Source organism: Tursiops truncatus, chromosome X (assembly GCF_011762595.2).
Source record: "Tursiops truncatus isolate mTurTru1 chromosome X, mTurTru1.mat.Y, whole genome shotgun sequence".
NCBI lineage: Eukaryota > Metazoa > Chordata > Mammalia > Artiodactyla > Delphinidae > Tursiops > Tursiops truncatus.
In genome coordinates, this window is record NC_047055.1 from 809,897 (window position 1) to 833,909 (window position 24,013).

Sequence of the window (24,013 nt, forward strand, 5' to 3'; positions counted from 1 at the left end):
GGTGACTATACATTTATACATGCAGTTAACACGCAGGGACTAAACGTGTTTCCGTGTGCCTTGTGAACATTGGTATTGCTGGGAAGTACATCATTATCTCCTTTTGCACACATAACATCAAACCACTGTGCAGCCTTCTGGACGAATGTGGCTGTCAGCTTCTCGCCCTCTCTCTCCCTCCATAACTACCGCAAGGCTTTTTTTTTTTTTTTGTAACATCTTTATTGGGGTATAATTGCTTTACAATGGTGTGTTAGTTTCTGCTTTATAACAAAGTGAATCAGTTATACATATACATATGTTCCCATATCTCTTCCCTCTTGCGTCTCCCTCCCTCCCACCCTCCCTATCCCACCCCTCTAGGTGGTCACAAAACACTGAGCTATCTCCCTGTGCTATGCGGCTGCTTCCCACTAGCTATCTGTTTTACGTTTGGTAGTGTATATATGACCATGCCACTCTCTCGCTTTGTCACAGCTCACCCTTCCCCCTCCCCATATCCTCAAGTCCATTCTCTAGTAGGTCTGTGTCTTTATTCCTGTCTTACTCCTAGGTTCTTCATGACATTTTTTTCTTAAATTCCATATATATGTGTTAGCATACGGTATTTGTCTCTCTCTTTCTGACTTACTTCACTCTGTATGACAGACTCTAGGTCTATCCACCTCATTACAAATAGCTCAATTTCGTTTCTTTTTATGGCTGAGTAATATTCCATTGTATATATGTGCCACATCTTCTTTATCCATTCACCCAATGATGGACACTTAGGTTGTTTCCATCTCCTGGCTATTGTAAATAGAGCTGCAATGAACATTTTGGTACATGACACTTTTTCGATTTTGGTTTTCTCAGGGTATATGCCCAGTAGTGGGATTGCTGGGTCATATGGTAGTTCTATTTGTAGTTTTTTAAGGAACCTCCATACTGTTCTCCATAGTGGCTGTACCGATTCACATTCCCACCAGCAGTGCAAGAGTGTTCCCTTTTCTCCACACCCTCTCCAGCATTTATTGTTTCTAGATTTTTTGATGATGGCCATTCTGACTGGTGTGAGATGATATCTCATTGCTTTTGAGAGCACCAGCCCAGTGTACAGGAGGAACAGAGGCCCGGCCTAAATCTAACACACACTGTTGCAGCTGAGTAACAAGGGCTCCTTGTCCCTTCCACCCCCATCATCTGCAGAGGGAAGCACATAAGACTACCTACACACTGTAGTTATTCTCTTACACTTATGGCTTTTCTGGAGATAAATTCTCATGGGGAAATTTCTTGGGAATAAAAACCAATCTCAGCATATAAAAATATAGATTCACCTTCATACCCAGAAATTTATCTTACTTCAAGAAATGCAGTTTTGTAAGAAGTGAGTGAAGAACCTGACAAAACTCCAGTAACACCTCTGAAAGTATCTTGTTTATTCGTGTTTATGTCTTTGTTATCTGTTTTCCAGCTAAGTTGTAAGGTCTCTAAGGACAGGGACCTTGTTATCTTGCTCATCACTGAATCCCGAATGTTTACAGTGCCTGGCCTATAGTAGACGCTTAATAAACGTTTTTTCGATGAATGAATGAATTAAATACCTGCAAAAATATTATAAAACAGTATGCATAATATGGTTGTAATTGTCGAAACCAAAGAAAGAAAGTGTGTGTGTGTGTGTGTGTGTGTGTCTGTGTGTGTGTCTGTGTGTAGGCAGAGAAAGATATTTAAAATATCAATATTTTGAGAAGCTTTTAAACTACTTTGGTGATCACTTAAATTCTAAAGACAAATTAAAACTCTGCTTTATGTGTCTTGAGGGAAAAGTCTGATCCCTTTTATTTGTCCTTTTGTGTCTGGCTTATTTCACTTGGCATAATTGTCACTCAGCCAGAGTCATCCACGTTGTGGTATGTGTCAGTGCATCATTCTTTTTTTTAAATTTTTATTTATTTATTTTTAAAAATTTATTTATTTTCGGCTGCATTGGGTCTTCCGTTGCTGCGTGCGGGCTTTCTCTAGTTGCGGCGAATGGGGACTACTCTTCGTTGCGGTGTGCGGGGTTCTCATTGCGGTGGCTTCTCTTGCTGCAGAGCACGGGCTCCAGGTGCGCGGGCTTCAGTAGTTGTGGCGCATGGGCTTAGTTGCTCCGCGGCACGTGGGGTCTTCCCGGACCAGGGCTCAAACCCGTGTCCCCGGCGTTGGCAGGTGGATTCTTAACCACTGCGCCGCCAGGGAATTCCCTATCAGTACATCATTCTTGCAGCTCACTTTACACCCTGCTTTAACCGCATATCACCACAAAAAGATGATAATTATGTGATGTGATAAAGGCACATAGCTACCACTATGATGGTGATCCATATTGCAATATATAAATGTATCAAATCAATACACTGTAAAGGTTAAACTTACACAGTGGTATCTATCAATTATATCTCAATAAAAAAAGAAACTAGTGAGCAGGTTGGTCACCTGTTTCTGTAAATAACGTTTTGCTGGAACATATACACAAAAGACATACAATTAATTGTTGTATATTGACCTTGTATCTTGCAGCCTTGCTAAATTCACTGTAAGACCTGGCAGTTATTTTATAGAGTCCCATAAGATTTTCTTGTACACAATCAAATTGTTGCAAATATTGACAGTTTCAGCTTTTCCTTTCCAACACTTATGCCTTTTAATTCTTTTTTTCTGTGCCTTAATTTTGAATAAAACTGGTAAGAGCAGGGAAAAATCCCACATATCAGAAGTTTTGATGAGTCATTTTTATTATCAATTATATTAAAATATTAGAAATATTTTCTAATATCCATTGTGACTTCTTTTATTCATAATTATTAAAACTGGTTTACTAAATTCCTAAACATATGGATATTTTCTAGTTTTCTGTTGCTCATTTCGTATTTTTACTTCGCTGTGGTCATATAACATACTCTACATGATTTCAGTTCTTTGAAATGTGCTGAGACTTGCTTTATGCCCAGCATATGGTTTCCCTTGGCTAATGGCTCGTTGGAACTTAAGATGAATGTGTCTTTGCAGTTAGGTGGACTGTTCCATGTATGTCAAGTTGCTTTATCATTTTGTTAAAATCCTTATAAGTTTGCTGATGTTTTGTCTGCTTCTTACAGTTACTGAGAGAACTATGTTGAGAGCTCTACCTGTAATTGTTGGGTTTGTTGTTTCAAAATAAATGAGGCAAAATAAAATCAGGTGCTTACAAATTTAAGATTGTTATGTACTCCTGTTAAATTAACCATGTTATCATTGTGAAATGTCCTTCTTTTTCTGAAGTAGTACTTGTTGCCATAATATCTGCTTTTTCTGAAATTTATGTGCCTCAGTCACCTTTATTTTGGTTAATGTTTGTGTGGTATATGCTTTTTCCATTCTGGTACTTTCAACCTATCTATGCGCTTACATTTATAGTGTATCTCCTTAACACTTATAGTGCACGTCTGCTGGTTAATTAATTTTATCAGGTTTTGCTTGTCTGAAAAGTCTTCATTTCTCCTGAAATTGTGAATAATATTTGCACTGTGTACATACCAATGAAAATAGCTCTTGGACAAATCTAGAACAGAATGAAGAAGTATCAGAAACACTGTGGAGCACAAAGATGAGGATGGCCAAATAGAAGAGCGTATCAAAAATTTGACTTGTGTCATTCTGTCCCTCAGTCTGAAGCAGCTTGGTGCCAAAGGGGATCCCCTCTAAGGGATTTCTTCCCATGGGGAAAGGACAACAGGAGAACTGTAACACCTCTTGTCACCACCAGGAACACCAGCAGCCTTCACCACCTGATGGACCTGCTTAGAGTCCAAGCCGCTGCCTTCCCCCCAGAGGAGGAGCTGCATCCTCCCCTCAGGGCTTAGGCCTCCCCCAGCACCCACCATCTTCAGGGCTTGAGTTGCTGGTGTGCTTGCAACTCAGAGCCTGAGGACCCCATCATCCCTGGGGCCCATGTTGCTGCTCTACCTTGCCCCTCCAAGCACCAAGACACCACTGCACCCCACCCACCAGGACCTGAGCTGATGTGGCATGCCTTAAGAGAATGTGGACCCCAGCTTCATTGGCGATCTGTGCATGCCTGTGCCTTTGAAACTGGCGCCACTACAGCAGATGTGCTCACACTCCAAGCTCAGGAACCATGAACTACACTGTCATTCTGAGCACCTGCACCCCAAACACTGGCACCACCATCAATGCATGTGCATCTCTGTCCCAGAACCCAGCACTGCCATCAAGGCCTGTGTGCTCACATGCCAGACACAGCACCGAGAAGAATCCCCTCAGCTAGGACCTCAGTCTGTGGGTGAAAAGGTGATCAAGAGGACCCCAGCATCCTTTGCCATCTAGGAGGCCAACAACCCTCACCACTACTTCCATCACAGACACTCACAGCCTTGACCATCAAGGACCCTCCACAGTCTTCACTGACATTGACCTCAACTGACAGAACTGCATGGAGACTATGCTGTTGTGCCCTCCCTGGAACTGGAGCTGCTGAACTGCAGAAGAAAGAAAGAGAGAAAGAGGGAGGGAGGCAGGAAGGGAGGAAGAAAGGAAAGAAAGAAAGAAAGGAAGAAAGGAAGGAAGGAAGGAACCCAGAAATCCTGGAGCTAAAGAATATAATGAACGAAATGAAAAATGCAATAGAGAGCTTCAACAACATACTTGATTAAGCAGAAGAAACAATCTGCAAACTCAAAGATAAATCTTTTGAAATTATCCAGTCAAGAGGAGAAAAAAAGGAATGAAGAAAGCCTACAGGATTTATGGAATACCATTAAATTTTTCCAGAGAAGACATACAAGCGACCAACAGGTATATGAAAATGTTCTCAATGTCGCTAATCATCAGGGAAATGCAAATCAAAACCACAGTGAGATATCAGCTCAGACCTGTCAAAATGGCTATTATCAAAAAAATCACATGATAATAAGTGTTGGCAAAGATGTGGAGAAAGGGGAATCCTTGGGACTTGCCTGGTGGTCCAGTGGTTAAGACTCCATGCTCCCAATGCAGGGGGCCTGGGTTCAATCCCTGGTCAGGGAACTAGATCCTGCATGCCACAACTAAGATCCCACATGTTGCAACTAAAGATCCTGCATGCCGCAACTAAAGATCCCACATGTCACAATGAAGATCCTGTGTGCCACAACTAAGACCCAGCACAGCCAAATACATAAATAAATATTTTTTTAAAAAGAAAGAAAGAAAGAAAGAAAAGGGCATCCTTGTGCATTGTTGGTGGGAATATAAATTGGTGCAGCCATTATGGAGAACAGTATGGAGGTTCCTCAAAAAATTAAAAATAGAACTACCCTATGATCCAGCAATCCCACTTCTGGTATACATACAAAGGAAATGAAATCAGGATCTTGAAGAGATATCTGCACTCCCATGTTTATTGCAACATTATTCACAACAGCCAAAACATGGAAACAACCTAAGTGTCCATTGATGAATGAATGGAAGAGTAGAAAGACCCTGAGCTCACCTGCTCTCACAGGCACACCAAATCACAACTATTTTCAGAACAACCATCAGTGGAAAAGACTGGAATGTACCAGAAAAGATCTTCTACAACTAATGTATGAAGAAGGAACAAACAAGATGGATAGGAGGGGTGGAGTCGCAATATAGGCAAGTTCCATAAACCCAGGTGGACAATCCACAAACAGGAGGATAAGTACCATTGCAGAGGTTCTCCCCAAGGAGAGAGGGGTCTGACCCTATGTTGGGCTCCATAGCCTGTGAGTCATATACTGGGAAAATGAGCCCCCAGAGCATTTGGCTTTGAAGACCAGCAGGGCTCACGCCCGAGAGTCCCAGAGAGCTGTGGGAAGTAGAAACTGTACTCTTAAAGGGCGTACACAAACTCTCACATGCTCCGGGATCCAGGGCAGAAGCAGTAATAGGAGCCTGGGTCAGAGCTACCTGCTGATCTGGAGAGTCTCCCAGAGAGGTAGGAGGCAACTGCAGCTCACCCTGGGGACACAGACACTGGTGGCAGCCATTTGGGGAGCTGATTCTACCAGGAGGACACTGGTGCTGGTAAGCACCATTGTGAAATCCTCCCTCTAGCTTATAAGCCTCAGGACCCATCCCTGCCTGTAGGCAAAAGTGCTGAGACACCTCATGCCAAGCAACTAACTGGGCATGGGCACAGCCCCACCCACCAACAGACAGGCTGCCTTAAGATCCCCTGAGCCCACAGCTGCCCCTGGACATGGCCCTGTCCACCAGAGGGCACAGGATCTGCCCCACAAACCAGTGTGCAGGCACCAGACCCGGGACCCCCAGCGACCCCCAGCCAGAGACCCTGGGACCCAGCTTCACCCACCAGTGGGCAGGCACCAGCCCCAGAATCCCCTGGACTCTGGCCCTGCCCTCCAGTGAGCCTGCTCTAGCCTTGGGACCAGCTTCACCCACCAACAGGTGTCACTCTTTGTCACTATTTGCTATCACTATTTGCAGATGACATGACACTATACATAGAAAATCCTAAAGACACCACCAAAAAACTACTAGAGCTCATCAATTAATTCAGTAAAGTTGTAGGGTCCAAAAATAATATACAGAAAATCTGTTGCATTTCTATACACTAACAACAAACTATCAGAAAGAGAAATTAAGGAAACAATCCCATTTACAATCACATAATAAAGAATAAAATACCTAGGAATAAACCTGCTTAAGGAGGCAAAAGACCTGTACTCAGAAATCTATAAGATGATGATGAAAGAAATCAAAGATGACACAAACAGATGGAAAGATATACCATGTTCTTGGATTAGAAGAATCAATATTGTCAAAATGACTATACTACCCAAGGCAATCTACAGATCCAATGCAATCCCTATCAAATTACCAATAGCATTTTTCACAGAACTAGAACAAAAAATTTTTAAATCTATATGTAAACACAAAAGATAATGAATAGCCAAAACAAAAAACAGAAATATAGATCAATGGAACACGATAGAGAGCCCAGAAATAAACCCACACACTTCTGGTCAATCTACAACGAAGGGTGCAAGAATATACAATGGAGAAAAGACTGTCCCTTCAATAAGTAGAGCTGGGAAAACTGGACAGATACATGTAAGAGAATGATATTAGAAATTCTCTAAGACCATATACGAAAATAGACTCAAAATAAATTAAAGACCTAAATGTGAGACCAGATACGATAAAACTCCTAGAAAAAAACATAGATGAGACACTCTATGACATAAATAGTAGCAACATTTTTTTGGATCTGTCTCTTACAGGAGATAAAAGCAAAAATAAACAAATGGGACCTAATTAAACTTAAAGCTTTTGCACAGCAAAGGAAACCATCCACAAAACAAAAACAAAAAGACCACCTACTGGGACTTCCCTGGTGGTCCAGTGGTTAAGGATCCGCCTTCCAATGCAGGGGATGTGGGTTCGATCCCTGGTCAGGGAACTAAGATCCCACATGCCACGGGGCAACTAACCCCATGTGTGCTCTAGAGCCCATGCGCCACAACTAGAGAGAAGCCCGCCTGCCACAACAAAAGATCCCACATGCTGAAACTAAGACCCAATGCAGCCAAATAAATAAATATTTTTATAAAAAGACAACTTACTGAATGGGAGAAAATATTTGCAAATGATATGACCAACAAGTGGTTAATATCCAAAATATGTAAACAGCTCACACAACTCAACATCAAAAAAACAAACAACCCAATTTAAAGAATGGTCAGAAAGCCTGAATAGACATTTTTGCAAGGAAGACTTACAGATGGCTGAGAGGCACATGAAAAGGTGCTCACCATCATCAATCATCAGAGAAATGCAAATCAAAACCGCAATGAGATATCACCTCACACTTGTCAGAATGGCCATCAGGAAAAAGACAACAAATAGCAAATGTTGGCAAGGAAGTGGAAAAATGAAAGGCTAACACAATATTGGTGGGAATGCAAATTGGTGCAGCCACCATGGAAAACAGTATGGAGGGTTCTCAAAGAACTAAAAATAGAACTACTGTATGACCCAGCAATTCCACTCCTGGGTATATATCCAAAAAAAAAAAAAAGAAAACTCTAATTGAAAAAAAAGATGTGTACCCCAATGTTCATAGCAGCACTATTTACAATTGCCAACCTAAGTGTCCATCAACAGATGGATATATATATATATATATATATATATATATATACACACACATACATACATACATACATATATACAATGGAATATATATATATATATACACACACAATGGAATACTACTCAGTCATTGAAAAATGAAGTTTTGCCCTTTGCAGCAACATGGATGGACTTGGAGTGTATTATGCTAAGTGAAATATGTGAGACAGAGAAAGACAAATACTGTATGCTATCACTTATATGTGGAATCTAAAAAATACGACAAACTAGTGAAGATAACAAAAAAGCAGCGGACTCACAGATACAGAGAACAAACTAGTGGTTACCAGTGGGGAGAGGGAAGGGGGAGGAGCACGATAGGGAAAGGGGATTAAGAGGTACAAACTACTATGTATAAAATAAATAAGCTACAAGGATATATACTATGACACAGGGAATATAGCCAATATTTTGTAATAATGATAAATGGAGGGCATTATGCTAAGTGAAATAAGCCAGACCAAGAAAAATATTGTATGGAATCACTACTATGGGAAATCTTTTTGAAAAAAAGAAAAAGTAGAACTCACAGAAACAGATAGTAGAATGGTGATTATATCATGTTTTGTAATCTTTTTTCCCCTCACTTAATAATGTATTTGATGTTTTTCTATATCACTAAATATAGATGAACATCATCATTTTAAAAAATTGGTCAATATTCCATGCTAGGGATATTGCACTATCATTAAAGAGCTCTTGCCTAATGAAGCCTGAGGTGTGCTCCTACCCACTTGTGATCAGCTGGGCTCTGTCCCTCTCGGTTACTTTGATAGGAACTAGCTCCAGGATTGAACATCAGCCTAAAAAATTAATTAGTTCATTGAAAGCCCCAGTTATATCACTGACGTTGGAGGCAGGTCCGTATAGTTGTAGTGCTGATCAAATCTCAAACTTGGCCAGGCGTCTTATGCCTGTTTCGGAAGTTGGAGTGGGAGATTGGCAGCTGAGGTGTGTCCAAGGGAAATATAAGTTAATTTTCTTTGCATCTGTGGTTATATCTCCTTCCTTATTTCAAATTTTATATGTGTGGAATTTCTTATTTTTATTTGGTTATTTATTTTATTGAGTTTTAATCAGAATCAACTCTTCTTTAAGCTCTTGGATTGAAATTTATTAATTAATTACTATAATGTTTTAATTTATTTTTATTCACACATGTAATACAAAAATATGTTCTCCTTACAAAAATTCAACCAGTACAGATATAACTAAAGTTCCTCTTGATCACTATTCCCAATCCCAGGCCCTTCTCAGAGTATGGTGGATGTCATTCTAGACCTGTTTATGGAGTTTCATTTCCCCTTTTCTCAACCAATTACTGTCTTCCTCAGGAAAAGGAAGTATTAGATTTATCTAAGTTATAACAGTGGAATTTTTAAAGTGAAAAACCTTATTTAAATTACTCATTTCAGCTCCAGTTCTGGTCTACTCTGAACCAATATGGTTTTATACCATCAAAAATATGCTTTAAATATCATGAAATTGGGTTTTTGTATCCCATGTCTTCGTATTTTTTAATATACTCCTTTATTTTGGTAGAAGACATTCTCTAATCACTTCCTGAGAATGGCTGAATTAGAGGTAGATATTCTGAATCCTTGTATATTAGAAAATCTCTTTATTCTCATTTCCCATTCAAGTGATTATCTGGTTGCACATAGATTGCAGTGTGCATTAATTCCAGAATGTTTGACCACAGGAACCTTTTCCATGGGCATCCCATTGTCTCATAGGGCTCTGTGGAAATATACTTTGAGAAAAGTTTTCTCTTTGAGGAAAAGCTGTATTCAGTTAAGATTTTGCTTGCAAATATTGTGACTTGATGAGACTGTTCAGGTACCTGATGGATAGCTTAGTAAAGGTGTATTTGTTTTCATTTATGTTTATGCATATACTTTACCACCATGAAATTCTTTTACTCAGATAATCCTGTTCATAGTAGAAATTAATATTGCTAGAACTGTGGTGGGATTTTATGTTATTTGTATCCTAAACGTAAGTCCTGCTCCCTTGTCACCAAAGAGTTCTGTGTGACTAGTAAGACTCTCCACTATTGTGTATAATTACATTTCTCCATTTTTATCCATATATATATATATATATATATATATATATTCATTTTAAATCGCAGCCCTTTCTTGTGGTCACAAACAGATATACCACAACAGCAGCAATGCAAAACCACTTTTACTACCATTGTTGTACTACTGTTCCATGTGTCAGGGACTTAACCTAACAACCTGCTATATAATGGTACTGAGTAGTATTTTTTCATTTATCTGGGAATAGAAGAGAACCTCTAACACAGATCTTGCTTGGGACCTGGGTTATGAGTAACCAGAGTCTTATTCTTCCTCATCTCCAGGTCTGTGGGTTCTGGGGTGCCACAACTCAGACTTTCGGAACAGAGGCATGACAGCCTTACTGAAGGTTTATAGTTGTGACAGGAACACTGGTGATTATTATGAGGACACATATGAAGATATTCCAACCTTCTTGCTGAATGAAAACAATGTCATTGAACCCAGAAGCTTCTCCCAGAATTCAAGGCACCCTAGCACTAGGCAAATGCAATTCAAAGCCACCACAACTCCAGAAAATGATGTAGAGAAGACTGACCCTCAGTCTGGAGAGAGAATGCAGCTGCTTAAAGAACAAAGTGTCTCCTCTAGTGATTTGCTGGTGCTCTTGGGACAGAATCCTACTCCACATGGATTATCCTTATCTGATCTCCAAGAAGCCAGAAATAAGGCTAATGATCATTTACCTAGAGCAATAGAAAGAAACAAGCGCCCGTCTGAAGTGGCACATCTCACACCAGAGCTCCATCACAGTGGGAAAAGAGTATCTACGCCTGAGCCAGAGCTGCCATTAAGATTGAATGAGAATTTGGGGACAACTATAACAACAGTAGAGTTGAAGAAACTTGATTTTAAAATTTCTAGTTCATCGAACAACCTAATGACTCCACCAACAATTCCATCAGACAAGTTGTCAGCAGGTACTGAAAAGACAGGTTCCTTAGGACCCCCAAATATGCCAGTTAATTTTAGTAGTCAATTAGGTGCCCATGTATTTGGCAAAAATTCATCTCACTTTATTGGGTCTGGTGTACCTTTGGGCTTGAGTAAAGAAGATAATGATTCCAAGTCATTAGAAGCAGTTTTAACAAATAGTCAAGAAAGTTCACTGGGAGAAAATGTATTATCAGTGGAGAGTGATAGGTTATTTAAAGAGGAAAGAGTTCGTGGACCTGCTTCACTGACCAAAGATGATGCTTTATTTCAAGTTAATATCTCCTTAGTAAAGACAAACAAGGCACCAGTTAACTCAACAACTAATACAAAGACTCACATTGATGACCCAGCATTATTAATTGATAATAGTACATCAGTCTTGCAAGATATTATGTTAGAAAGTAATACTGAGTTTCAAGAAGTAACTTCCTTAATTCATGATGAAATGTTTATGGACAAAAATACTACAGCTTTGGGACTAAATCATGTGTCAAATAAAACTAATTCGTCAAAAAATATGGAAATGATCCACCAAAACAAAGAAGGCTCTGTGCCACTAGATGCAGAATATCCAGATCCATCGCTCTTCAAGACTCTGTTCTTGCCAGATTCAACAAATTGGATAAAAAGGACCCATGGCAAGAACTCCTTAAGTTCTGGGCAAAGGCCCAATCCAAAGCAATTAACATCTTCGGGATCAGAAAAATCTGTGAAAGATCAGAATTTCTTGTCAGAGAAGAATAAGGTGGTAGTAGGAGAGGAGGAATTTAGCAAGGGCACAGGTCTTAAAGCGATGATTTTTCCAAATAGCAAGAACGTATTTCTTACTAACTTGGCTAATGTCCAAGAAAATGATACACAGAATCAAGAAAAAAGGTCTCAGGAAGAGATAGAAAGGAAAGAAAAATTAATCCAAGAGAATGTAGTTTTGCCTCAGGTGTATACAGTGACTGGGACTAAGAATTTTCTGAAGAACCTTTTTTCACTAAGCACTAAGCAAAATGTAGAAGGTTCAGATGAGGAGACATATTCTCCAGTACTTCAAGACACCAGGTCATTGAATGGCTCAGCAAAAAGAGCAGGGATTCACATGGCCCATTTCTCAAAAAGAAGGGAGGAAGCAAACTTGGAAGACTTGGGAAATCAAACAAAGAAAACGCTAGATAAATATCCAAGCACCACAAAGATGTCTCCTATTCCAAGTCAGCAGAAGGCTATACCTCAACGTGATAAGCGGGATTTGAAACAATTCAGACTCCCACTGGAAGAAATAAAGCTCGAAAGGGGGGTAACTTTGAATGACACCTCAACTCAGTGGTCCAAAAACATGAAATATTTGACCCAGGGCACCGTCACACAGATAGAGTACAACAGGAAGGAGAAAAGGGCCATTATTCAGTCATTCTTATCAGGTTGTTCTATGAGGAGTCATGACATTCAAACAAATGGCTCTGCATTACCCATTGCACAGGTATCAGTATTCCCATCAATTAGACCTACAGATGTGACCAAGATTCCATCCCAAGACAACTCTTCTCATCCTCCAGCATCCGCCTGTAGTTATAGCTTTGTGGAAAGGAGTTCTGGGGTCCAAGAAAGCAGTCATTTCTTACAAGGAGCCAAGAGAAATAACCTTTCTTTAGCCTTCCTAACCTTGGAAGTAATTGGAGGTCAAAGAAATATCAGCGCCCTAGGGAAACGGGCCACAAACTTACTCATGTACAAGAAACTTGAGAACACTGTTCTCTTGAAACCAGGATTGCCTGAAGCATCTGGCAAAGTTGTTCATCAGGAAGACTTTTTCCATACAAAAACTAGCAATGGTTCTCCTGCCCACCTGGATCTCAGGGAAGAGATATTCCTTCAGAAAACACAGGGACTTGTTAAACTGAATAAAGTAAATAGACCTGGAAAAGTGCCCTTTCTGAAATGGGCAACAGAAAGCTCTGAAAATACTCCCCCCAAGCTGCTGGGTCCCCTTGCTTGGGATAACCAATATGCTACCCTGATACCAAGAGAAGAGAAATCCCTAGAGAAGTCACAAAAACACAGAGCTTTTAAGACAAAAGACATCATTTTGCCCCTGGACCCTTGTGAAAACAATCATTCAATAGCAGCAATAAATGAAGTACAAGATAAGACCCAAAGAGAAGCCACCTGGGTAAAGCAAGGAGGGACTGGAAGGTTGTGGTCTCAAAATCCAACAGTCTTGAAGCGCCATCAAAGGGAAATAACCCTTACTACTTTTCAGCCAGAGGAAGACAAAATTGACTATGATGATACTTTCTCACTTGATACGAAGAGAGAAGATTTTGACATTTATGATGAGGGTGAAAATCAGGACCCCCGCAGCTTTCAAAAGAGAACGCGACACTATTTTATTGCTGCAGTGGAGCGGCTCTGGGATTATGGGATGAATAGATCCCCCCATGCACTAAGAAACAGGTATGGGTACATTGATTATTCCTTTGTCCTACTGTTGTGACCTTTGATTTTACCAGGTGCTGAAACAATAGGAAAGGCACAACCAGCAGTGAGACTCCAAAGATTGAGGAAACTGAGAACCAGATGGCAAAGTCTAGATGAAGCTGAGGAGCAAATGGGAGATTAGATGATGACACTAACAATGAGAGTTACGGGATGGTAAACCCAGATGGCATGAAACTCACTCTGGTGGGATGGTGAAGAAGAGGGGTCTACAAAAGGGTAGGGGGTCAGAAACAGCCATGGGGAGCAGGAAGAAAGTCAGCCTCACCTATCAGCCCTATGAGCTGCAGGGTAAGGTTTAGTCTCCTGAGAGAGCCCTGATGGAGGCAGGAGGAAGCAGTGAAGTGTGTGGTAAAGAGATTGAGGATGCAGGGAAAGTTGTTTTCCATAGTACTGGGGATCCAGAGGACAAAGTGGGAGGATTTGATTGTTAGGGGAGCAGAGGGAGGTTGGGCAGGGGAGAGAAAGCACAGAGACATTTGGAAGGTAAACATAAGGAGAGTCAATCAGTCAACCAATATTTATTGAGCACCTATTATATGCCAGACACTTGCATAGACACTGGAGTGCAGCAAAGTAGGAGCCTACATTCTACCTGGGAGAGCAAGGGACAATAAATTAGTAGAAAACTAAATAGGGGAATCTTGGTGCCGTTCAAAAGGTAGACTTGAATAATATGGTGGAGTGACGGGGGTGTTACTTTAGCTGTAACGGTCAGAGAAATTCTCTTTGTGGAGTTGAGACCTAAATGATGATAAGAGGTCAGCTAACAGAGGTCTGAGAGAAGACATTTCCGGCAGAGGGAACAGGAAATGCAAAGGCCCTGAGAATGAAACAAGTTTAGCATGTTTGAGGAACAAAAAAGGACCAACATGAATGTAGTACAGTAAGGAAGTGTGTGCAGGGGTAGGGAGATGAGGTGGCAGAGATGAGCAGTGGTCAGATAATATAGGACCTAGAGGAAGGGTAGATGCTATCCCTCTTCATTAGTCATTGTCACTTCCCAGCCTTGCTTTCTACCTCAAATGAGCCCTTATTGCTGCACAGCAACCTTAGAATATTTCCTGCTCTCCTGGACCTCTATCTTACATTTTCTGCTTTTTCCCTAAGTCTCCAACACGTTTTGCCCATTCTCCAACACCCCTTCTCACTCCTAGCTGATGCTTTGCACTGAACTCCACAGACTTCCAACACCACATTTACTGACATCTGTACCAATATACTGTCCAGTTTTGCACTTGATCCCATCCTTTCTCCCTTCATAAAAAATGTTGCTTCAGCAAGTCCCTTGTTCTCTCTTACATCATCAGTTTCTCACTCTCCACCAGATTAGTCTCACCAGCATTGATCAAGCTATTGATTAGAACAGGGTAGTGGTGGTGAAAATCAAAAGGAATGTAAGGATGTTGATTATAATTTAAAGGTAAGCAGAGAGGGCTTGCTGTTAGATTGAGTATGGAGAGGAATGGTGAGAGAAGACTCAAAGAAGATTTTCGGGTTTTGTCCTGAGCAACTAGGTGGATGATAGTGACATTTAATGAGACGTGGAAGGCTTGAAGCAGAACAGATTTATTTGAGGAAACACTCAAGGGTCTGTTTTGTACATATTTAATTTGAGATGCCTATTAGAGATCCAAGTTGTGTTTTTTTTAAATTTCTTTTAATTTTTTTGGCTGCATTGGGTCTTAGTTGCGGCACGAGGGATCTTCATTGAGGCATGCAGGATCTTTTCATTGCAGCGCATGAGCTCTTCGTTGTGGCGTGCGGGCTTCTCTCTAGTTGTGGCATGCTGGCTCCAGGGCACGTGGGCTCTGTAGTTTGTGGCACATGGGGTCTCTAGTTGAGGCTTGCGAGCTCAGTAGTTGTGGCACATGGGCTTAGTTGCCCCGTGGCATGTGGGATCTTAGTTCCCCGACCAGGGATCGAACCCACGTCCCCTGCATTGGAAGGTGGATTCTTTACCACTGGACCACCAGGGAAGTCCCCAAGTTGAGATGTTGAGTAGGCAGTTAGATATATGAGTCTGGAATCCAAGGAAGAGGTCTGTGCTAAAGATATAAATTTAGGAGTTATGAGCTTATTAATAGCATTCAAATAAGACTTGATGGGATGATAAGGGAGTAAAAGTAGATGTAAACCGTGCCCACTTTATGCTAGGTCCCCAAAGGGCTACATCCTCAAAGTAATGGTAAACCAGTTAACTTGCACTTCATTGACTTACAGCCCAGTTTTCTGTCATCTGTGTTGTCCATGAAATCTCTATTCTTGATCAAAATTTAAGCATGTCTTGGATTGGCAGTGCCTGCAGACATCTGGCTGAAGAATACATAAAACCTCTCTAGTATAAGAAACCAACATTCTAGGCCTCAAGTTATTTTCACAAATATTCCAGATACAACTTCTAGCACACAAAGATACTGGGTATGAAATAAAACAAGAAAAATAAGCAAGAAACCACAACTAAGGAGTCCACATGCCGCAACTAAGGAGCCAGCGAACTGCAACTAAGACCCAGTGCAACCAAATAAATAAATAAATATTTTTTAAAAATCTAAGTACTCAGTTAAGTAGAAAGGAAACTTTAAAGCAAGAGGTTTGTAGAGATAAGGAGGAAATGTTATAATAATAAAACAGTCAATTCAATAGGCAGCCATACATTCCTAAATTACTATGAACCTAATAATATAGTTTTAAAATACATAAAGCAAAACTTGACAGACTTAAATAGAGAAATAGATAAATTCTCAATCATTATCATCACTTCTATTCAATACTGTACTGAACCCTCAAGCAGTAAACACATATAAAAGGTATAAAGGTTGAAAAGAAAGAAATAAAACTGTCCTTGAGTACGGATGATATGATTTTATACATATAAAAAATGTTTACAAATAAGTGATTAGAATTAACTAGGAAGGTTAGCAGGTTTGTAGAATTGAAAATCAATATACAAAATCTATTGTATATCGATATAGTAGCAGCAGACAGATAGAAAATGAAATTAAAAGAACATGTCATTTACAATGGAATGAAATAGTAACAAGTACGTAGAAATAAGTATGACAAAAATTTTTCAAGACCTCTATGGAAAAACCTATGGAAATTTATTGGGAAACTTTAAAGAAGACCTAAGTAGATGCCAAGATATACCATGTACATGTACTGGAAAATGCGATATTATGAAAACGTAAACTATCCCCAAACCGATCTATAGATTCGGCACAACCTATGTGAAAATCTCAACAAGTATTTTCTCTTGCAGAACTCAACAAGCCTGATTTTAAAGTTACTAAGAAAATGCAAAGCACCAAGAATAGCCAAGACCCTCTTGAGGAAAAGGAACAAGATAGGAGGAATTGCTGTATAACACATTGAGACTTATTTTAAAGCTATAGTAATGTGATAATTGGCTTAGGAGTAAACAAATAGTGAAAGAGAACAGAAAATCCAAAACTAGACTCACACATTTATAGGCATTTGATTTATGGAAAAGGTGTCACAGAAGAGCAGTTTTCAATAAATGTGCTGAAATTTTTTGATATCCATATGGAAATACATTAAACTGGATCCCTAACTCGCACTATACACAAAAATCCACTAACAGTGGGTTACAAGTCTAAACATAAATATAAAACCTTAAATCTCTTAGAAAGAAAAAAAGTAAAAGAATATCTTAATAACTTCAGGGTAGGAAAAGAAAGAGAATTGATATCAAGATACAAAAAGCACTAACCATGAAGAATTTTTAAATAAATTTCACTACATTAAAATTATGACTTTATGCTCCTCCAAAGATAACAAAAAGAGAATGGAAAAATAGCCACAGAAGGGAAGATGTTTGCAGCACAAAAGGCCAACGAAGACTCATATCAAGAATGTATAGAGTACTCCTTTGAATCAATAAGAAAAAAAGGCTGATTATCCAATAGAAAAATTGGTACAAAAAAGAAGGAAACAAACTTGGATAGGCAATTCCACAAGAGGAAATCCAAATGGCTACTACCCATAAGAAATTAACCTCATTATTAATCAGGGAAATGCAAAATAAAACCACAGAGACACTGCTATGCAACCACTAGAATGGCCAAAAATGTAAAAACACAGTCAATGTCAAGTGTTTGTGAAGATTTGGAGCAAATGGAACTCTCATACATTGCTGATGAAAATGGAAAATGGTGCAGTTCCACTCCTAGATGTGCCCAGCAGAAATTCATAGGAAGGTTCATAGCAGGACTATGTATAAGCACCAAAAATTACTCACATGCACATGATTGCATTATATTCACACAATGGAATGCTATACAGCAATAGGAATGAACAAACTATAGCTACACACAACAACATAGACGAATCACAGCCATAATGCTGAGTAAAAAATATCACAAACAAAAGAATGTATGCAGTATGGTTCCATTTGCATACTTCAAAAATAGGCAAAACTAAGCTATATTCTTTAGGTATGTATACATAAGTGGTACGGTTATGAACAAAATCAAATAAATAATTATAAACATCAGAATGGGGGTTACACTTAGTGGGAAGGGAGAGGATGTGATTGAAAAGGCAGATAACAGTGAGTCTTCTGGGCTGCTGGCAAAGTTCTTGATCTTAGTGGTGGTTGCATTTTTTGTATCAAAAGCATTTATGTTTTATGCACTTTATTGTATAGTTTTAGTTCACAGTTTTTACAGAATTTTTAAAAAGCAAAGAAAAGTGGTCCAAGGACTGAACACTGAGGCTCTCATATTTAGAGTATGTTTATAAACCCTACATCCATTCAACATTCAACAAATCTTTTTTGAGCACCTACTATGTGGCAGGCACTTGTTCCAGCTGCTGGGAGTACAACAGTGGACAAAACAGACAAATCCCCCTGCTTTCATGGATCTTATATACTAGAGAAGCCTGGAGAGAGTATGTCAAGGAGGATGGAGTGGTTAACTATGCAAAATGTTGCTTACATGTTGAGTAAGATGAGGACATAAAATTGACTATTGGCTTTGATAAGCCACTTCCATGATTTTGTTACCACCTAAATATAGATAATCTTCATCTAGACCTCTTTTGTGAACTCCCAGTCTCCATGTATTTCCCAATATAATTCCCATAGATACCCCATGTGTCCAAAACTGTATACAGCAACCTACCCTTCTAGGGTTCTCCATCTCAGTGAACTGCATCACCATCCATCCATTTGCCCAAATCAGAAACCGGGAGGTTATCTCTAATCCCTCTTTGTCCCTCCCTTCTCCATTACATTTCCAATTCATCATCAATTCTACCAAATGTATCTCAAATACAGGGAACACAACAATGTGAGGCATTTCTACCCACCTGGTCCATGAGGATATTGCTTTTCCTCTGCTTTTTTCTCCAGAGCTGAGAATGGAGGTGTCCCTCAGTTCAAAAAGGTGGTATTTGAGGAATATGCTGATGGCTCCTTTACTCAGCCCTTATACCGCGGAGAACTAAATGAACATTTGGGACTCTTGGGACCATATATAAGAGCAGAAGTCGAAGACAACATCATGGTAAGTTGAGGACAATGAAATTACAAGAAAATTAATCCCGTGTGTGTATTTTAGATTTCTGATTCTAAGAATAATGGCCATAAAAAGAATGAAATAATGCCATTTGTAGCAACATGGATGGACCTAGACATTGTCATACTGAGTGAAGTCAGACAGAGAAAGAGAAATATCGTAAGATATCGCTTATATATGAAATCTTTAAAAAGGGTACAAATGAATTTATTTACAAAACAAATAGAGTCACAGTTGTAGAAAACAAAACTTATGGTTACCGAGGGGGAAGGGGAGAGGGAGGGATACATTGGGAGATCAGGATTGACATATACACACTACTATATATAAAATAGGTAACTAGTAAGAACCTGCTGTATAGCACAGGGAACTCTACTCAATACTCTGTAATGACCTATATGGGAAAAGAATCTAAAAAAGAGTGGATAGGGCTTCCCTGGTGGCGCAGTGGTTGAGAGTCCGCCTGCCGATGCCGGGGACACGGGTTCGTGCCCCGGTCCGGGAAGATCCCACATGCCGCGGAGCGGCTGGGCCCGTGAGCCATGGCCGCTGAGCCTGCGCGTCCGGAGCCTGTGCTCCGCAACGGGAGAGGCCACGACAGTGAGAGGCCCGCGTACCGCAAAAAAAAAAAAAGAGTGGATACATGTATATGTATAACTGGTTCACTATGCTGTACACCTGAAACGAACACAACATTGTAAATCAACTATACTCCAATAATTTTTTAAATAAAAATAATGTATTCTCACTTTTGAAAAAGTTTAAAGTATAGAAAATAAGGAAGTTGAAAAATAATACCATAATTATCATTTTGCTGTATGTTCTTATGTTTTTCCTATGTATTCTCTTTATGTATTCAAAATTAAACAATGGATCATCCTTCATTTTAAATAAATATGTCATAAACATTTCTTATGTCATTAAAAACACTTCCTACACACACATATATAATATATATATATATATATATATATATATATATTTTTTTTTTTTTTTTTTTTTTTTTTTGCGGTACTCGGGCCTCTGACTGTTATGGCCTCTCCCGATGCGGAGTACAGGCTCCGGACGCGCAGGCTCAGCGGCCATGGCTCACGGGCCCAGCCGCTCCGCGGCATGTGGGATCTTCCCGGACCGGGGCACGAACCCGTGTCCCCGGCATCGGCAGGCGGACTCTCAACCACTGCGCCACCAGGGAAGGCCCCTACATATATATTTTTTTAACATCTTTATTGGAGTATAATTGCTTTACAATGGTGTGTTAGTTTCTGCTTTACAACAAAATGAATCAGTTATATATATACATATGTTCCCATATCTCTTCCCTCTTGCGTCGCCCTGCCTCCCACCCTCCCTATCCCACCCCTCCAGGCGGTCACAAAGCACCGAGCTGATCTCCCTGTGCTATGCGGCTGCTTCCCACTAGCTATCTACCTTACGTTTGGTAATGTATATATGTCCATGCCTCTCTCTCGCTTTATCACAGCTTACCCTTCCCCCTCCCCATATCCTCAAGTCCATTCTTTAGTAGGTCTGTGTCTTTATTCCTGTCTTACCCCTAGGTTCTTCATGACATTTTTTTTCTTAAATTCCGTATATATGTGTTAGCATACGGTATTTGTCTCTCTCTTTCTGACTTACTTCACTCTGTATGACAGACTCTAGGTCTATCCACCTCATTGCAAACAGCTCAATTTCGTTTCTTTTTATGGCTGAGTAATATTCCATTGTATATATTGCCACATCTTCTTTATCCATTCATCCGATGATGGACACTTAGGTTGTTTCCATCTCCGGGCTATTGTAAAGAGAGCTGCAATGAACATTTTGGTACATGACTCTTTTTGAATTATGGTTTCCTCAGGGTATATGCCCAGTAGTGGGATTTCTGGGTAATATGGTAGTTCTGTTTGTAGTTTTTTAAGGAACCTCCATACTGTTCTGCACAGTGGCTGTATCAGTTTACATTCCCACCAACAGTGCAAGAGGGTTCTCTTTTCTCCACACCCTCTCCAGCATTTATTGTTTCTAGATTTTTTGATGATGGCCATTCTGACTGGTGTGAGATGATATCTCATTGTAGTTTTGATTTGCATTTCTCTAATAATTAGTGATGTTGAGCATTCTTTCATGTGTTTGTTGGCAGTCTGTATATCTTCTTTGGAGAAATGTCTATTTAGGTCTTCTGCCCATTTTTGGATTGGGTTGTTTGTTTTTTTTTTGTTATTGAGCTGCATGAGCTGCTTATAAATTTTGGAGATTAATCCTTTGTCGGTTGCTTCATTTGCAAATATTTTCTCCCATTCTGAGGGTTGTCTTTTAGTCTCGTTTATGGTTTCCTTTGCTGTGCAAAAGCTTTGAAGTTTCATTAGGTCCCATTTGTTTATTTTTGTTTTTATTTCCATTTCTCTAGGAGGTGGGTCAAAAAGGATCTTGCTGTGATTTATGTCATAGAGTGTTCTGCCTATATTTTCCTCTAAGAGTTTGATAGTTTCTGGCCTTACATTTAGGTCTTTAATCCATTTTGAGCTTATTTTTGTGTATGGTGTTAGGGAGTGAGCTAATCTCATACTTTTACATGTACCTGTCCAGTTTTCCCAGCACCACTTATTGAAGAGGCTGTCCTTTCCCCACTGTATATTCCTGCCTCCTTTATCAAAGATAAGGTGACCATATGTGCGTGGGTTTATCTCTGGGCTTTCTATCCTGTTCCATTGAGCTATGTTTCTGTTTTTGTGCCAGTACCATACTGTCTTGATTACTGTAGCTTTGTAGTATAGTCTGAAGTCAGGGAGTCTGATTCCTCCAGCTCTGTTTTTCTTTCTCAAGATTGCTTTGGCTATTTGGGGTCTTTTGTGTTTCCATACAAATTCTGAAATTTTTTGTTCTAGTTCTGTGAAAAATGCCAGTGGTAGTTTGATAGGGATTGCATTGAATCTGTAGATTGCTTTGGGTAGTAGAGTCATTTTTGCAATGTTGATTCTTCCAATCCAAGAACATGGTATATCTCTCCATCTGTTTCTATCCTCTTTAATTTCTTTCATCAGTGTCTTATAATTTTCTGCATACAGGTCTTTTGTCTCCTTAGGTAGGTTTATTCCTAGGTATTTTATTCTTTTTGTTGCAGTGATAAATGGGAGTGTTTTCTTGATTTCACTTTCAGATTTTTCATCATTAGTGAATAGGAATGCCAGAGATTTCTGTGCATTAATTTTGTATCCTGCTACTTTACCAAATTTGTTGATTAGCTCTAGTAGTTCTCTGGTAGCATCTTTAGGATTCTCTATGTATAGTATCATGTCATCTGCAAACAGTGACAGCTTTACTTCTTCTTTTCCGATTTGCATTCCTTTTATTTCCTTTTCTTCTCTGATTGCTGTGGCTAAAACTTCCAAAAATATGTTGAATAATAGTGGTGAGAGTGGGCAACCTTGTCTTCTTCCTGATCTTAGTGGAAATGCTTTCAGTTTTTCACCATTGAGGACGATGTTGGCTGTGGCTTTGTCATATATGGCCTTTATTACGTTGAGGAAAGTTCTCTCTATGCCTACTTTCTGCAGGTTTTTTTATCATAAATGGGTGTTGAATTTTGTCGAAAGCTTTCTCTGCATCTATTGAGATGATCATATGGTTTTTCTCCTTCAATTTGTTAATATGGTGTATCACGTTGATTGATTTGCTTATATTGAAGAATCCTTGCATTCCTGGACTAAACCCCACTTGATCATGGTGTATGATCCTTTTAATGTGCTGTTGGATTCTGTTTGCTAGTATTTTGTTGAGGATTTTTGCATCTATGTTCATCAGTGATATTGGCCTGTAGTTTTCTTTCTTTGTGACATCTTTGTCTGGTTTTGGTATCAGGGTGATGGTGGCCTTGTAGAATTAGTTTGGGAGTGTTCCTCCCTCTGCTATATTTTGGAAGAGTTTGAGAAGGATAGGTGTTAGCTCTTCTCTAAATGTTTGATAGAATTTGCCTGTGAAGCCATCTGGTCCTGGGCTTTTGTTTGTTGGAAGATTTTTAATCACAGTTTCAATTTCAATGCTTGTGATTGGTCTGTTCGTATTTTCTATTTCTTCCTGATTCAGTCTTGGAAGGTTGTGCTTTTCTAAGAATTTGTCCATTTCTTTCAGGTTGTCCGTTTTATTGGCATAGAGTTGCTTGTAGTAATCTCTCATGATCTTTTGTATTTCTGCAGTGTCAGTTGTTACTTCTCCTTTTTCATTTCTAATTCTGTTGATTTGAGTCTTCTCCCTTTTTTTCTTGATGAGTCTGGCTAGTGGTTTATCAATTTTGTTTATCCTTTCAAAGAACCAGCTTTTAGTTTTATGGATCTTTGCTATTATTTCCTTCATTTCTTTTTCATTTATTTCTGATCTGATTTTTATGATTTCTTTCCTTCTGCTAACTTTGGGGTTTTTTTGTTCTTCTTTCTCTAATTGCTTTAGGTGCAAGGTTAGGTTGTTTATTCGAGATGTTTCCTGTTTCTTAAGGTAGGATTGTATTGCTATAGACTTCCCTCTTAGAACTGCTTTTGCTGCATCCCATAGATTTTGGGTCGTCGTGTCTCCATTGTCATTTGTTTCTAGGTATTTTTTGATTTCCTCTTTGATTTCTTCAGTGATCACTTCGTTATTAAGTAGTGTATTGTTTAGCCTCCATGTGTTTGTATTGTTTACAGATCTTTTCCTGTAATTGATATCTAGTTTCATAGCACTGTGGTCGGAAAAGATACCTGATACAATTTCAATTTTCTTATATTTACCAAGGCTTGATTTGTGACC

The 24,013-nt window shown here is 39.5% G+C and overlaps 1 protein-coding gene across 11 annotated transcripts in view; it reads left to right on the top strand.

The window, feature by feature from the left end:
* The window catches only part of F8 (coagulation factor VIII), a 122,745-nt gene that overhangs the window by 54,977 nt on the left and 43,755 nt on the right, over window positions 1-24,013 (top strand). For all 11 annotated transcript variants that reach the window (XR_012329102.1, XR_012329103.1, XM_073798755.1 and 8 more), the window contains 2 exons: window positions 10,550-13,646; window positions 19,066-19,219. Coding sequence is in view for 9 of the 11 variants with exons in the window: in XM_073798755.1 (XP_073654856.1) it covers window positions 10,550-13,646; window positions 19,066-19,219 (3,251 nt within the window). In the remaining 2 variants the exon portion in view is untranslated. The remainder of the gene's footprint in view (window positions 1-10,549; window positions 13,647-19,065; window positions 19,220-24,013) is intronic.